The 13,657-nt window shown below is 40.2% G+C and overlaps 1 protein-coding gene across 3 annotated transcripts; it reads left to right on the top strand.

Annotated features, from left to right (window-relative positions):
- Window positions 1-710: 710 nt before the first annotated feature.
- Window positions 711-12,905, top strand: NEK4 (NIMA related kinase 4). Of its 3 annotated transcripts, none has more exons than XM_059479898.1 (16): window positions 711-845; window positions 2,589-2,855; window positions 3,828-4,025; window positions 4,866-4,973; window positions 5,635-5,789; window positions 6,425-6,566; window positions 7,408-7,833; window positions 8,237-8,290; window positions 8,508-8,648; window positions 9,437-9,562; window positions 9,898-9,961; window positions 10,355-10,461; window positions 10,571-10,659; window positions 11,281-11,483; window positions 11,615-11,748; window positions 12,434-12,905. In XM_059479898.1, exons 1-16 carry the CDS (start codon window positions 735-737, stop codon window positions 12,524-12,526), a joined length of 2,418 nt encoding a protein of 805 aa, XP_059335881.1. In that variant the 5' UTR covers window positions 711-734; the 3' UTR covers window positions 12,527-12,905. The 3 variants fall into 3 exon arrangements, with proteins under 3 accessions (XP_059335881.1, XP_059335882.1, XP_059335883.1); XM_059479900.1 differs by lacking the exon at window positions 711-845 and adding an exon at window positions 1,904-1,923; XM_059479899.1 differs by lacking the exon at window positions 8,508-8,648.
- Window positions 12,906-13,657: the final 752 nt, after the last annotated feature.

Raw genomic sequence — 13,657 nt, 5'->3', positions numbered from 1 at the left:
CACTCAGGTACCCGATTTAGGTATCGTTATTTGACACGTATCCTGTCTAACCTAGAAACTCCCCATTCAATGGGTTCCCATTCATCTCGGTGGCTGAAACCAGGTCCGAGCTCCCAGGTTTGCATCTTGCACGCTGACCGTGCAGCTGCAGGGCATTTCCTGCGTTTGTTACCTTGACATGATCAATTCTCCCTTAAACTTTTTAGCTGGTTCATTTCACCCGTTAATGAAAGACAGACTTCGAGAACTGGGCGTTACACGCTCAGTCATAACAAAACATTTTATTTTCTGTTTTTCCTGCAGCCAGTGTTACGACTGCAGGTGCTCAGCCACGGGAGAGCTCCAGGAGGAGCTCTGAGGATTTTTTAACCAGTTCTCCACCCCATCCGAAGGGACGGGACGGCTCTGCGGAGCTGCTGCGCCCTGCCACGGCTCCTGACAGGTGGCGTGTTGTGGCACAACTGTGGCCGTGCTTGGCCCGGGCTCGGCACAGGGATATCCCGGAGCAGCACAGGGAGCCCACGCTTCACACGGGCCGGGGCGCGGACAGCGCTGTCCCGGGGCCGCGGCGAGGCCCGCCCCGCTGCCTCAGCCGCGCTGCCCGCTCTCAACATGGCCGCCGCGCCCGCTTCCAAAATGGCCGCCGCGGCACCGCCCCCGCGCCGCGCAGCTGCGCGCCGGGCGCTGCATGGCCGCCGCCGCCCCGGCCATCTCTATGGCAGCGGGTGCTGCCCATGCCCGGCGGCGGGAGGATGCCCCTGGCTGCCTACTGCTTCCTGCGGGCCGTGGGCAAGGGCAGCTATGGGGAGGTGAGCCTGGCGCGGCACCGCCAGGACCGCAAGCAGGTAGCGAGGGGCTGGGCCGCGGGGCAGGGGCACGGCTCGGCCTGCGGGCAGTGCCCGGGCTGGGCTGGGCGGGGCTGGGCGGGGGTCCCGCAGCGTCTGCTTCGGCTGTGACCCGCGCCCAGCTGTGGCTCCGCTGTGGCTGCTGGTCCTGACCCACCCTGGGCACGACCAGGGACGTGACATCGTGTCATGGTGCAGGTGTGTCTACGGGCTGGTGTCAGAGTGGGGCTGTGACGATCACCTGGTGTTGAGGTGTTTTTATAACCATCATCCGGTGTCAGGGTGGGGCTGTGACCATCACCAGGTGTCAGGGTGTTTTTGTGACCATTATCAGGTGTCTGAGTGGAGCTGTGACCATCACCAGGTGTCAGGGTGTTTTTGTGACCATTATCAGGTGTCTGAGTGGAGCTGTGACCATCACCAGGTGTTGGGGTGTGGCTGCAGCCCCCCGAGCTGCTGTTTCTGTTATCTTCCTTTGTCTAAAAGAACTTTTATTAAAGATGTGGAGAAGAGTCTTCCCGGGAAGGTTTTGGTTGTGTCAGAGTAGAAGCACAAGCATTTTTGTTGGAGAACTGGAATAATCTGTCTAGTCTGGCCAAAGCAGAGGTGTTTCATAGGGAATCTGATGATATAAGCTTAAACGATTTCCATGCCCAAAGCTGTAGTTGACTTGTCACACAGACCACAGTATTTGCAGCATTTCTATTTTATTTTGAAGTTAAGTGATGCTGTACACAATTACACACTCCTGGAAGCTTTGCAGCATCACAGGTTCTATCTGAAACACAAAGTCATGATGTGCTGTGGGTTTCCTGGGTAATTGGTTCCCTTGGTATATAGGGCCATCTCCTCAGCACTAATTAAATGTGCTGGGCTAATTAATAGGTGCAGCCTGGAGAGCAGACACTGAAGCATCTCTGAGAATGCTAAAATTCAGCAAGTAAAAATGTTTTAAAAGTTTTGATTTACAGCCTCTCCAATAAAAGCAGGTTCAAGCATAACCATGGCATGAGTGTTGTGTGGAAAGCTGATGCCCTAAAGTGATGTCCTACAAAATTTTCAGCAGAATTAGGGCCAGGTCAGACCTAAATATTGGTGTTGTGGTTGATGAAAGTGTTCTATCGATTTTATTGTCTCATCTTCAACTTCATTAATGTTTTTGCTGAAACCTGAAATTCCTCAGAATTACATAAAATGTAGTACATATTAAGGAAGTAGATGACAACTTTTGTATGTAGCTTTGAGAAATTCTTGACCCATTTTAATGAAGAATAAAAGAAATTTAGGAATGAGCATGACATTTTGTCTCTTTCAGATGACTTTTATCATTCGTTTGCACATGACTGCATACTTTATTTATATAAAAGTTTACTATTGATGTGACCTTTTTGAGAGTAACTGTGGTGCACAAACAGGTACTTCAGGCTTAAAAGGTTAGTGACAGACACACATTTAAAGTGAGAGCAGGGAGAAAAAGAGAAGTGTGAACATTAGTCAGAAGAAAGCAAAACACCACAAAATTCCTGAGCAGAGTTGTATTGAGGTGGATGAATGGAACACACCTGCTCCATTTTTATGGTGAAAAGGTAGAAGAGAAGAAGTTCTGGATAATTTTGATCCAAACTGCAGCCTCTATGTAGATGAATCAGTGGATATTTCAAATACTGCATTCTGGGGAATTTCTTAGGGCTTCTGCAAAGTCCCTTTCATCTCTTACCATACACTTTGCCTTGTCTTTTACAGTATGTCATCAAAAAGTTAAACCTCAGAAGTGCTTCCAGCCGTGAGAGGAGAGCAGCAGAGCAGGAGGCCCAGCTGCTGTCCCAGCTGAGACACCCCAACATTGTCACCTACAGAGAGTCCTGGCAGGGGGACGATGGCCACCTCTACATTGTGATGGGCTTCTGCGAGGGAGGAGACCTCTACCACAAGCTCAAGGAGCAGAAGGGAAAACTCCTGCCTGAGAATCGGGTGGTGGAGTGGTTTGTGCAGATTGCCATGGCACTGCAGGTACAATGAAGTGGAATTTTGTCACTGCCAGATAGAAGCTTAATTTGACTTTTTTTGTATTTAAAAATTCCAGCTAAGCTGCAGCCTTTGGATTCCTGTTTGGCTGGGTTAGCACCTAATTATAATAGTTATTAGTACATTAAAAATGGATCATTGCAGTCAAATCAACTATTTTAAGTAAGAAATTGCTGACATATTTTATGTCCACACCTCTGTAGCACAATAGACAGGGGTGTTTGCAACTGTTGTCTGATATGCTTCTCTGGTTTTAAGTTTACATTAAATTTACAAAATGGAGTTTTGGGGGGAAAAAACCCAAGCATATTCTTTCAGAAGCATTTTGTGTCCAGTCTTGTTATTATTGCTGTTTTTAGTGGTAAATTTAGCTACCAATGCATCGTTTCTATTAAGCCTTATGCTACTCTTTTAAATTTGCAATTGGAGGTTATCAAACTTTAAAGGCAATTGTTACATCAATAAAGACCAGATATAGATCTTAACATTAAAGAATAAGAAATTGGACAGAATATTCTATCTTAAAGTTTGCTGTCATGATCAAAAATAGACTAATTATGGGTACAGCTTGTTGTTTATTCTGACTAATTTTCTTCCCTGTTTACACAAAGCTCACATTATAGTTTCCTCTGAAATGTTTTTAGACTAAGATTGTCAAGAAATGAAAGCAGCAGAAAGTGTGTTACAGTCTTAACTTCACATTTTTATTTCTACTTTTCTGCTGATTTATAAGGGCCATGCAGGGAGATTTGGTTAAAGCAGTAATAAGTTTTGGGCCCCTGCCTGTATCAGTCACTTTTAATGTTATTTCACCAATACTGTCTTAGCAGGTCACTCCTGACCTTGAGAGGGATTTCTGTGTTTCTTCTGCTTTTGTGTTTTCTTTCTTTGACTTCTTTAATGAGACTTTACAGTTAGGAGTTGATTAACCTTATTTACATGATTTTTTCCCCGTAGTATTTACATGAAAAGCACATTCTGCACAGAGATCTTAAAACACAGAATATTTTCCTGACACGAACCAATATAATCAAAGTGGGAGACCTGGGAATAGCCAGGGTGTTGGAAAACCAGTATGACATGGCCAGCACTCTCATAGGCACCCCATACTACATGAGCCCTGAACTCTTCTCTAACAAACCCTACAACTACAAGGTACAGTATGAAAATGTCATTTCTATTTTCTTAGGAGCCTTACTTTATTTGTCTGAAATCATTACCAGTGTGTTTTGGTTTCTTATTGCTTCCAAGTCTTTTTCATCTTCCCAAAAGCCAAACAAAAAAATAGGAGAGAGATTTGTAGGAATGTTTGGTTCTGGAACTGTGTTTAGGAATTCAGAGCACGTGCTAAGTTATCCCAACCAAGTTGTTCAGCAGGCTGCCTGTACCTCTCACAGCTGGAGAGACAGAATGGGAACAGAAATATCAGCCTGTGTTAGAGATGCACTTTCTGAATTTATTATATACCAGACAGGAAGTTTTACGCTCAAAAATTGTGTTAGAAATAACAGCAGCATTAAAAAAAAAAAGGCAAAGAAATTTTAATGAGAGGAATAAGCTGTGTTATTGTGAATTTAAAATACAACAGAACAAAGCAAACGTGTTCAGCACTAGCTGTAAACACACCATAAATATGAGTGTCTGTAATGAGCAAGAACTGAGGGGAAACTTCTTCCAATGAAAAACCAAGATTTTTCATTTACAGCTAGGATGGATATTTTACTAAAAAAGAAAACAAGCAACATTTCCCCCAAAGATGGCTAATTTCTACACTTCCTTTTTGAAAAAATTGGGGATATTTTTAAGGAAATAGTTGACTTGATCAAAATTAAAAATAGAAGAGTAAGACTGAAGCCAGAAGTTTGCAATGGGATTTGGGCTTAATTAGCTTAGTGTCATTAAAAGCCTCTTTGAAAGCAGGTAACTAGGTCCAAAGATAAAACTTGTACAATTACTAAGAAGTTCTCAAACATTTTCTCTTCTCCTGTTTTTCAGTCTGATGTCTGGGCCTTGGGCTGCTGTGTTTATGAAATGGCCACACTGAAACACGCCTTCAATGCCAAGGACATGAACTCCTTGGCTTATCGAATCATTGAAGGGAAGGTAAAATCTCCTGAAATTTTATAGGTGCTTGGGTTTCCTATCTAGAAATTGAGATGGTCTTTTCTAATCAGAAATATTGCATGGAGTTAAAAAAACTTGAATGTAATGTACACCATCATATGTAAGACTGTTGTTTCATGGTGGTGGATGATGTGATACTAAGGAAGTTATTCCTTTGTAGGTATGGCTAAAGTTTCTTGTTACCTCTTAATTTAATGAATGTACTGAGTAGTTTGCAAAGTTCTGAGATTACTTTATTAATTTGCTTCTGGTTTTGCATAAACATTCCATAAAAATTAAATTACTGTGTGATGGCATTTTCCTGTTATGAAAGATTAGCTTATTTAAGTGTCCTCTTGCTTTGGCATACAATGAAGTGAATGTGGATTCATTTCATAGAAATTTTTAAGCCTATTTACAGAACTTTTACCGGCCATATTAATAAAATTAGGAGCAGTTCTTTGCCACACACTTGGAATTTCAGTATTTTGTTTAACATTAGGCAATTGGGTAACTTTCAGCATTTGAACAATAAATCTGTTTTTTACACATACATATTTTTTTATGTATCTGACCATCATGATCACACATAAATGTTCTAGAAGTAGCCCCTTCTAGATAAGTATATTAAATAATATCAGGCTTCCCTTTCTTTTCACAGCTGCCACCCATGCCAAAGGATTACAGCCCACAGCTGGTAGCAATAATACAAACTATGCTCAGTAAAAAACCTGAGGAGAGACCAAGTGTGAAAAGCATCCTGAGACAGCCATACATCAAACAGCAGATTGCTTTGTTTTTGGAAGCCACAAAGGCGTAAGACATTTTCATTTGAGTGATTCTGTGCAAAATATTCATCCTATTGTTGTCTTTTTTTTACAACTTTTCCTGGATTTTGTGGGAGGATAAAGTAAGTTTTGTTATGGGCAGCTACAAAGCATATGAACATCAGTTTCTTTGAATTCTTTGAGAAATATGAGAGAATTAGAGTGGAAAATATTTTTTTCTGCAAATGCAGAATAAAACTCTGTAGTGCTTAAAAATATAGAATTGGTAGAAAACACACACCTTTCCATGTGGTTCTTGAGGCCATTTATCATCTGGGTGTTGAAAAACCAAGTTCCTTTTGATATATACTGATATAATTATTTTTCTTTGTCAGGTTTAGTCAGTTATTTTACAGCTTCCGGGTAGAACTGACCTTGGTGCTCTGCAGAAAGGTGTATATTGCTGGCAGAATCTGAATTGGGTTTTTAAGATCCTTTTCTGGAATTGAAAATGAGGTTGTTGTGCACAGTCTATTGAAAAATTCCAGTATCTGATACTCTTTGTATGAAAAGTCTTTAGTGGAGTGGATTGTTTTTTTAATTAGTATAATCAAAAGAAATATTTTAAAACCTTGTTGATAGTGAATGAATGAGATGGATGAGAAACTTTCATTTTCTTCACAGGAAAGCTGCTAGAAATCATAAGAAAACAGTGGATGCTAAACCTAAAGACCCTTGTTCTGTCATCTCAGCAAAGAATGAATCTCACAACAGGAATGTTCCACACCAAAACCACTCCTCTGAGCAAGCCAGAAAATACAAAGTTGTAAGATATGGGGGGTTTTTACCTTAAAAAAAAAGCCAACAAAACCCAAATCCCTCTTGCTTTTTCTAGATAAAAACCTTGGTTTTATAACAAGTGCCTTGAGCATCCCTGAGAACATTAGATCTGAATCCCAGCAATGTGTAAAATTCATATTAGGGAAGGAAATGCTTTTAGATAAGAGTGGAAGGAATTAAACACCTGTGGATCAGTGAAGCTAATTGCAGGACCTGTAAGATGTTAACTAAACAACACCTGGTTTTATGTGAGTTACTCTTGGAAGTATTTGGGGTCAAATAATTTTTCACATATCTCATGACAAGTGGTAATAGTTTTTTCCAGTCAAAAACATATTTAAAAACTATTTATAGTCACAACCAAAATTCTTTATTGTTGAAATTCTTTCCAGTGGTTACAGCAAACCTTTTGTAATGGTTAATATTGTGCATGCTTTTTGTTTTCTGTAAAAGTCTTCTGTTCTGGGTTTAAGCTTTCAGTGTTGAAATACTGAATATATGTGGTGGAGCACATCCTAAAAACTCTTGGTGCTTGTTCCTCCCTTAGGGAAGAGCTAAGTGAGTGCAACTTTGCGTTCATGGTCCTGGTGAAAAGTAGGTGTATTCCATGAGTATAAACCAGTACCTGAAATTGGCCATTTGCAAATCTGTATCTCTTTAAAAATGCAGATTTTGACTTTTTTGAGGCTCCTAATTTGTTATTGATCATAATTTCCTTTCAGTTTATGTGCCCTGGTATGTTCTTGATTTTCCTTAGTGCTTAGAAAATTCTTTCATATGTGTGTAAAATGCAAAAGATTACTTTTTTGGTTTTCTTTTAATCCTAGGATGAAGAAGATTGCATCAGCAAATGTAAAGCCAGCAAATTTTATCCCTCAGAGAAACCAGCTGTTGAGTTGGAAAGAAAACCAAGCAAAAATGATCTGAACAGCTTGGGAGACTCCATAGCTACAGTCAGTGGAGTGAACATTGATGTCCCCCTGCCTGAAAGGATGAAGCATGGAAGTGACAAGGATGGCAGTGAGAGTATTCCAGAGAATAATAAAGCAAAGCATTTACATGGTCCAGGCCATTCTAAAATAACATCTAATAACCCACCAATTAAGGAAAATGGACAACAGCAAAGAGCAAGACAGGCTTTTAAAGCTGAAAGTGTTGAATCAAAACCATCTTCTGTTGATTCTGTAGAAGATGAGGATGACACTTTGAAACTCCTGCAGCCTGTATCAAAAGACCAAAAGCAAACTGACCTGGTAATGCATTTATGCTTATTTGAAGTAGATTTAACCAGTGGCCAGCTCTTACAATTTAGAGAGCTGCTGCACGTTTTTCTGTCAGAGTAGGATGTTGCTGATGCAATTATTGAGATTCTTAAGTGGTTAGGAGCCTTGAGGTCAGATTTGCAAAGGCAATATGGTAAAGTAGTTTTGGGATTGTATCTATCTAGATGATTGGAATTCTATTTTTACAGGGAAAAAATTTGCATTCCCAGCTGTGAACAGAGAGAGTAAGAATAGTTTTGTAACTTTTGTTCTATGTTGTAAATAGGCCTGAATAATTTTGATTTGGATCAGGGGACTAATTAGTAGTGATTGTCTTTTCACTGCGTTTTGGTCTACCATGAGATTTTTAATGAGAAGTCATTATTTGTTGTAGAGCTTGGATTCCACTGAAAAGCTGCTGGCACCCTTTGTTCCTATTATGATTCAAGTAAGTGACCTTCTTTGAAGGTTTAGTAGCTAAAGATGCTGGTACAGCAGGTATTTTATCTCTCAAATAAGAATTTATTGTGCTTGTACCTGTGCTATGTTAAGGTGGTTGCAGTCCAAATTGTAAAGGGGCCTGTTTTGATTATTTTTTTAAGTGTGTTTGTGTAAATCTGGAAGTGACAGGTCTGCATTTTTTAAAAAATGCTTTTACTTATTAGGATGATGTCAGTCATGGAGCTTCAGGAGATGCTCAGGGAAAAATGACCTTGCACAAGCAGCCTCAGAGCAGTGTCAGTGAACCCTCTCTCCCATGGCAGCAGCAGCAGAAGAGAGAGCTTGCTGAAGGCTGCTCAGAGAAGGTGCAGATACTTGAAAAATACTTCTCCTCTCTCCTTTAAGACTCCTGTGTTTTTCCTCTTTAAACGTGGGACCTATTTTCTAAAAAAGGGTGGGTGTTTTAATGCTGTTCTTGTTTCATGTGTGTCTGTGTGACTTCAGATCACTGAAGGTGAAGCAGCCTTAGTACATCTTTGAAAATCCCCAGTACCTTTCAGGGATGAGGTGGCTGTGCCAGATGGGCTGTGCCTTTACTGGGTTGCAATGTTTCCTAGGAAATTCCTTCAGGACTTCTGACTACAAGTCAGTACCTTTGTGGATAAGGCTACTTGTAGTGGGTAGTGGCTTAGTAGTGCTTCAGAACAGATGTGTAATGGCTGCCCTGAGCTTCTGAGTGCAAACTGTAGGAGGAAAATCTTGGCCTGCACACAGGATAGAGCTCCTGTCAGTTCCTCCACCCTGAGCAGGGAGGTTTCTTTGGGGAAAGGCACAAGGCTATGGAAGAGGGTGATTGGTCATTGATAACCTGGTTTTCTCTTTGGGTTTTACTGTTTGAGGGTGGGGACAGTTGTTGCAAAGGCATTGGCTGAAAAATAGTCTGGGAGGAGGGGGATAAGATGTAGGGATGGAAAGAAGGGAAACAGATGTAAGCAGAGATGGGGAGAGGAAGGAACAAGCTGGGAGATGTGAAGAGGTTACAATAGGATTTAAAATATCTGGCATCCAGCTTTACCATGCAAGAATGTCTTCTGGATTGCAGAGTACTTAAACTTTCAATAAAAAAAAAATTCTTGCTCACTTTTCTGTCAAGTTCAGAGCAGTTTCTCCTCGGCCTCTACCTGTTCCTTCTGATGTGACCCCGAAGACAGCCCAGAGGGGTGCAGAGCACCCTGAGCCTGCAGATAGTGCCAAACCCAGCCAAGCAGCCATTCCAAAGGTTAGTGATGAAAACTGTCTGGCTTTTGTCTCATTCCTTCTGAGAAGTTTGTTCTGTGTGTGTGCACAGTGAGTAAAGAAATGTTTGGTAGCTTCCTGCCTCATGGAAGCCCTGCTCAGTGTGGGATGAGCCTTGCTGAGCCTAGGAGGTCAGAAGCCCCTTTACTAGAGTTCAGATTGGTCTCATTGAAGACAGTTCTGTAATAAATAATTAAGCATTAAATAACAGCTCCCCCTCCTTGAACCCTTGAAAAGGATTTTTTGCTTAATAGGTGATTAGGAAACAAAAGCCATAATAGTGATTGCAAATTAAGACCAAATTAACTTCCTTTGAAGGAGCGGCCCTTGTCAGCAAGAGAACGGAGGAGGCTGAAACAGTCTCGGGAGATGCTTCCCTCTGGTAATTTTTATGTTTATATGTGAACAGTTTATGTTATTTTAAATAACTTTTTCCTGAAGAAATTATAACTTGTCTGTTCTTCACTGCCATCCTCAGAACAATGCACTAAGGGGCTAGTTCTGTGTTAAATAAAAAATTCTGTTAACATGTCTGTATTTTTCTGCTTTTTAGTTATGTCAGTTGTGTTCTGTGTTGACAACTTGTCTTTGAAACGTACATAAAATGTAGAATATTCACTTTCAAACAGAAGTTTCAATGTTTTCTATTAGCAAAATACCTACCTCCCTGCCTGCCTTCTGCTAGGTGATAGATTTTTTTTCTTGCATGAGCATGAAACTAATTCAGAATACACACAGCTTAGTTGTAAATATTGTCAAAATGTTATGCTTCCAGTTGTTCCAGTGAGACAGTCATTAAATGGTGCAGCAGTTGAAGCAAAGTCACGTGTGGAAAATTGTGTTACAGTTCCTCAGTCCTCATCAGATCCCAGTATTTCTCAGGTAAACTTTGTCAAAAGTATTTCTTCCATGTAGGAACAGTAATATATGCCATATTGCTGAATTACTTTCAACTATTAGAATTCTTGTTATTTATTCCCTCCTCCCTTAGAGAAAGAGAGAAGCCCATTGCCTGTCTGATGATGAGCTAAGCTCTTCCACAAGTTCTACAGACAAGTCTGATGGTGATTCCAAGGAGAAGTAAGGATTCTGTTTAATACTGTGCAAGAATTTTCACTGCTATACTGGACCTTGACTTGGAGTGGAAATAAAAGGCTTTCACACTTTAGCTGTGCATAGTGAGTGATTGAAGAAGTATGTGATGCATAGAGGAAAACAGCCCCACTGATTTATTGTCTCTCTGTGACTGTACACTTTCCACGCTGAAGTTTCTGGGTCATGGGATTGTGTATGATGGTTTTGTGAACTGCAGCTTCCCAGAAAACAATCTTCCAGCACCAAAGGACATCTACTGCCAAGATGCATTAAAAGCACAAGTTAAAAGGTGCCAATGTGCATCCTTTCCACTGTAAATGAGGCTGAATTTATCTCTGATTTTTGTCAGTGTAAGCAGCTTTCAAAAGATGCAGTTTGTTGCATTACCAGAGTCAGCAGAAGCCAGTAGGATTGTGGGGTTTTTGCTGGGCTCTGAGCCTTTGGTAAATGAAATAGTACTGATTTTGCTATTGATAAAACTGCACCACAACGAGGAATTTAACATGAAATACTTATTAGGACCTGAATAAACTCATTGAAAGCTCTGGAATGCGGGTGGAAGTTGCATTATGATGGTGACTGAATTATTTATTCCTTGTATCCTAGGAAAAGTATGAATGAAATGAATGACTTGGTGCAGCTGATGACATGGACACTGAAAATGGACTCCAAGGAGAACTCTGAGTGCTGTGTAACCTCAACCCCAGCCCCAGAGTTTAAACTTCATAGAAAGTATCAAGACACTTTGATTTTGCATGGAAAATCACTTGATGAATCAGAGGAATTAAAAATGGAAGAGATTCCTTCAGGTCTGTTTCTCTGGGATTCTGTGGTAATACTTAGAGTCATCCCATATTCTTCTGCAGAATGTGAAAATTGTCTGTACTGAAAGTAATTACTACTGCACTGATTTTTTTAAATTGTATTTTATTTTTAATAGATATGTCATTGGTCCCTTTCAAGATTAGGAGAATGGTTGAAATCTTGAGATCTGATGTGGTGCAAGGATTGGGAGTGAAACTTCTTGAGAAAGTGTACAGAATCATGGAAGAAGACGATGAAGCGAAAAGAGAGGTGAATGTCTTCCATGATAAAATAGTTGAATTTCTTTATAAACCTAGATAATTGAGCAGGCTGTTTATCCTATTGAGATAGGGTAAACCTTGATTCCAGAAGGTATTTATGTAGTCATGAGGGGGCAAGGATCTAAGTATATTGTAATTTTCATGCTTAAGTTTGAATCCAGATGTAGACCACATTCAACTCCAACTTCTTCAGAAACCATCAGAGCTTTAGAACAGTACCATGGGGAAGGTGTGAGGGATGTAAAATAATTTTACTCTGTTAATAATTTTATGCTGTTTCTCCAGTAATAAGTTCTTCTGTCTCTCAAATGTTTGCCTTCACATTACTTTCCTTATGCTCCTTATGTCCAAAATAAGAAATAATTTAACATCAATCCCCAATAGAGGTGAATAAGGAATACCTTCAGCTCTTTTGATTCAAAACTTGGTTACACTTACCTAGACAGTATTTGATTTGTGACCTGTGAAGATCTTATATTTTAAATTTTTGGGTGGGATTTGAAAGTCTCTTGCTTTTAGACAGCAATAGTGTTCATTTTTCTTCTCTCTCATCCACATTGCCAAGCTTCACATGCTTATTTGAGCTGAGTGCTTTGGTATTTTTCTGTTAATATTTAGGTAGCATCTGCTTTTTTTCAGTGCCAGTACATGTGGGTTTATTTCTGTGTTAACAGCTGCAGTTGCGGGAGCACATGGGAGACAAGTACGTCAGTTACAGTGCGAAGGCTCGGCACCTCAAATTCCTTGAAGAAAATGTGAAGCTCTGACCAGAATCCTTTCCTTGGACAAAATAACTGTTTTCTAGCTCCTTTGATAGACTGGACCAGCTTACAGAGCATGTTCATCCACTGATCTCCTTTGCTGGAATAAGGAGGTGAACTTGCAGGAAATGTTATGAGTTCATAGTAATATTTTTCATGTTAAAATGTGAACCAGGCTACCATTTTCTCAGAAGAGAAACTTCTGAGTTGCTCTTTAGTTTAGTTTAGTTTTTATTCTCTTAAAAAGTTGCTTTCCATAGGGGTCAATACCAAGTTTTGTATACTAAGGAGTGTCAAAAAAGATTATGTTCTGGTTTGAATTTGTCATAGCAAAAGGTTTTTGGTATGGTCTTATACTAAATACAGTAACAAAATCTCTGCCAAGGCTCTGATGTGATAAACTCTAATCTGTTACATCAGATAGTTGTGAAAATTTAGCATGAAGAAACAATTACTAATTTTTGTGGAACTCAAGGTCCTCAGGTAGTGTAAATTGCCAAGTCCAAGTGCTAAAGGGGGCAGCTGTACTGCTTGTAAGGAGAGACTTTGCTCTTGTGTTTTGTTGCTGAGGCAGTCACCAAGATGGGGGAAAGCATTTGGTATCTGGATAAAGTAAGTCTGAAAATGTTTGAAAGGAATGCAGCCATGGTTACCATGGTTCCAGCTGGAGAAATCCCTTTGCCTTACAAATACTAATTCCTTTTAGGAACGTAAGTGCCCAAGACCAGAATCTCTTAGGAAAAAGATAAAACACTTATTTCTCTTAGTTTGAATCCAGTGTGTCTCACTACAGCCCCCAGGCATTGTTGTGTACCATACCTACAGAAAAAGCACATTTTTTTAAAATGATAAATCAAATGGAATTGAATTTGTAAAGTAAAATTATAAAGTCTCTTTTCCTGCCTGTAGCTGAAATACTGTAACCTCCAGCAGCTGTGAGGGAGCTTACTGACGTGAGCCATTCCTATGGATCCTGCTCACACACTACAAACTCAAGTTCCAATGTTTCAAGAGCAAGTCTTACTTGTTCTTCCCAGGGAAATTTATTTTAAACAAAAACTGGCTCTCTGTATCCTCCAATCCTGGAACAGTTATTTTCAGAACTGTGGGGTATGTACCTTTTCACAGTATTTATTA

This window comes from Ammospiza nelsoni, chromosome 11 (genome assembly GCF_027579445.1).
Source record: "Ammospiza nelsoni isolate bAmmNel1 chromosome 11, bAmmNel1.pri, whole genome shotgun sequence".
Taxonomy (NCBI): Eukaryota; Metazoa; Chordata; class Aves; order Passeriformes; family Passerellidae; genus Ammospiza; species Ammospiza nelsoni.
Note: the sequence above shows the minus strand (reverse complement) of the source record. Positions and strands in the feature narration are given on the sequence as shown.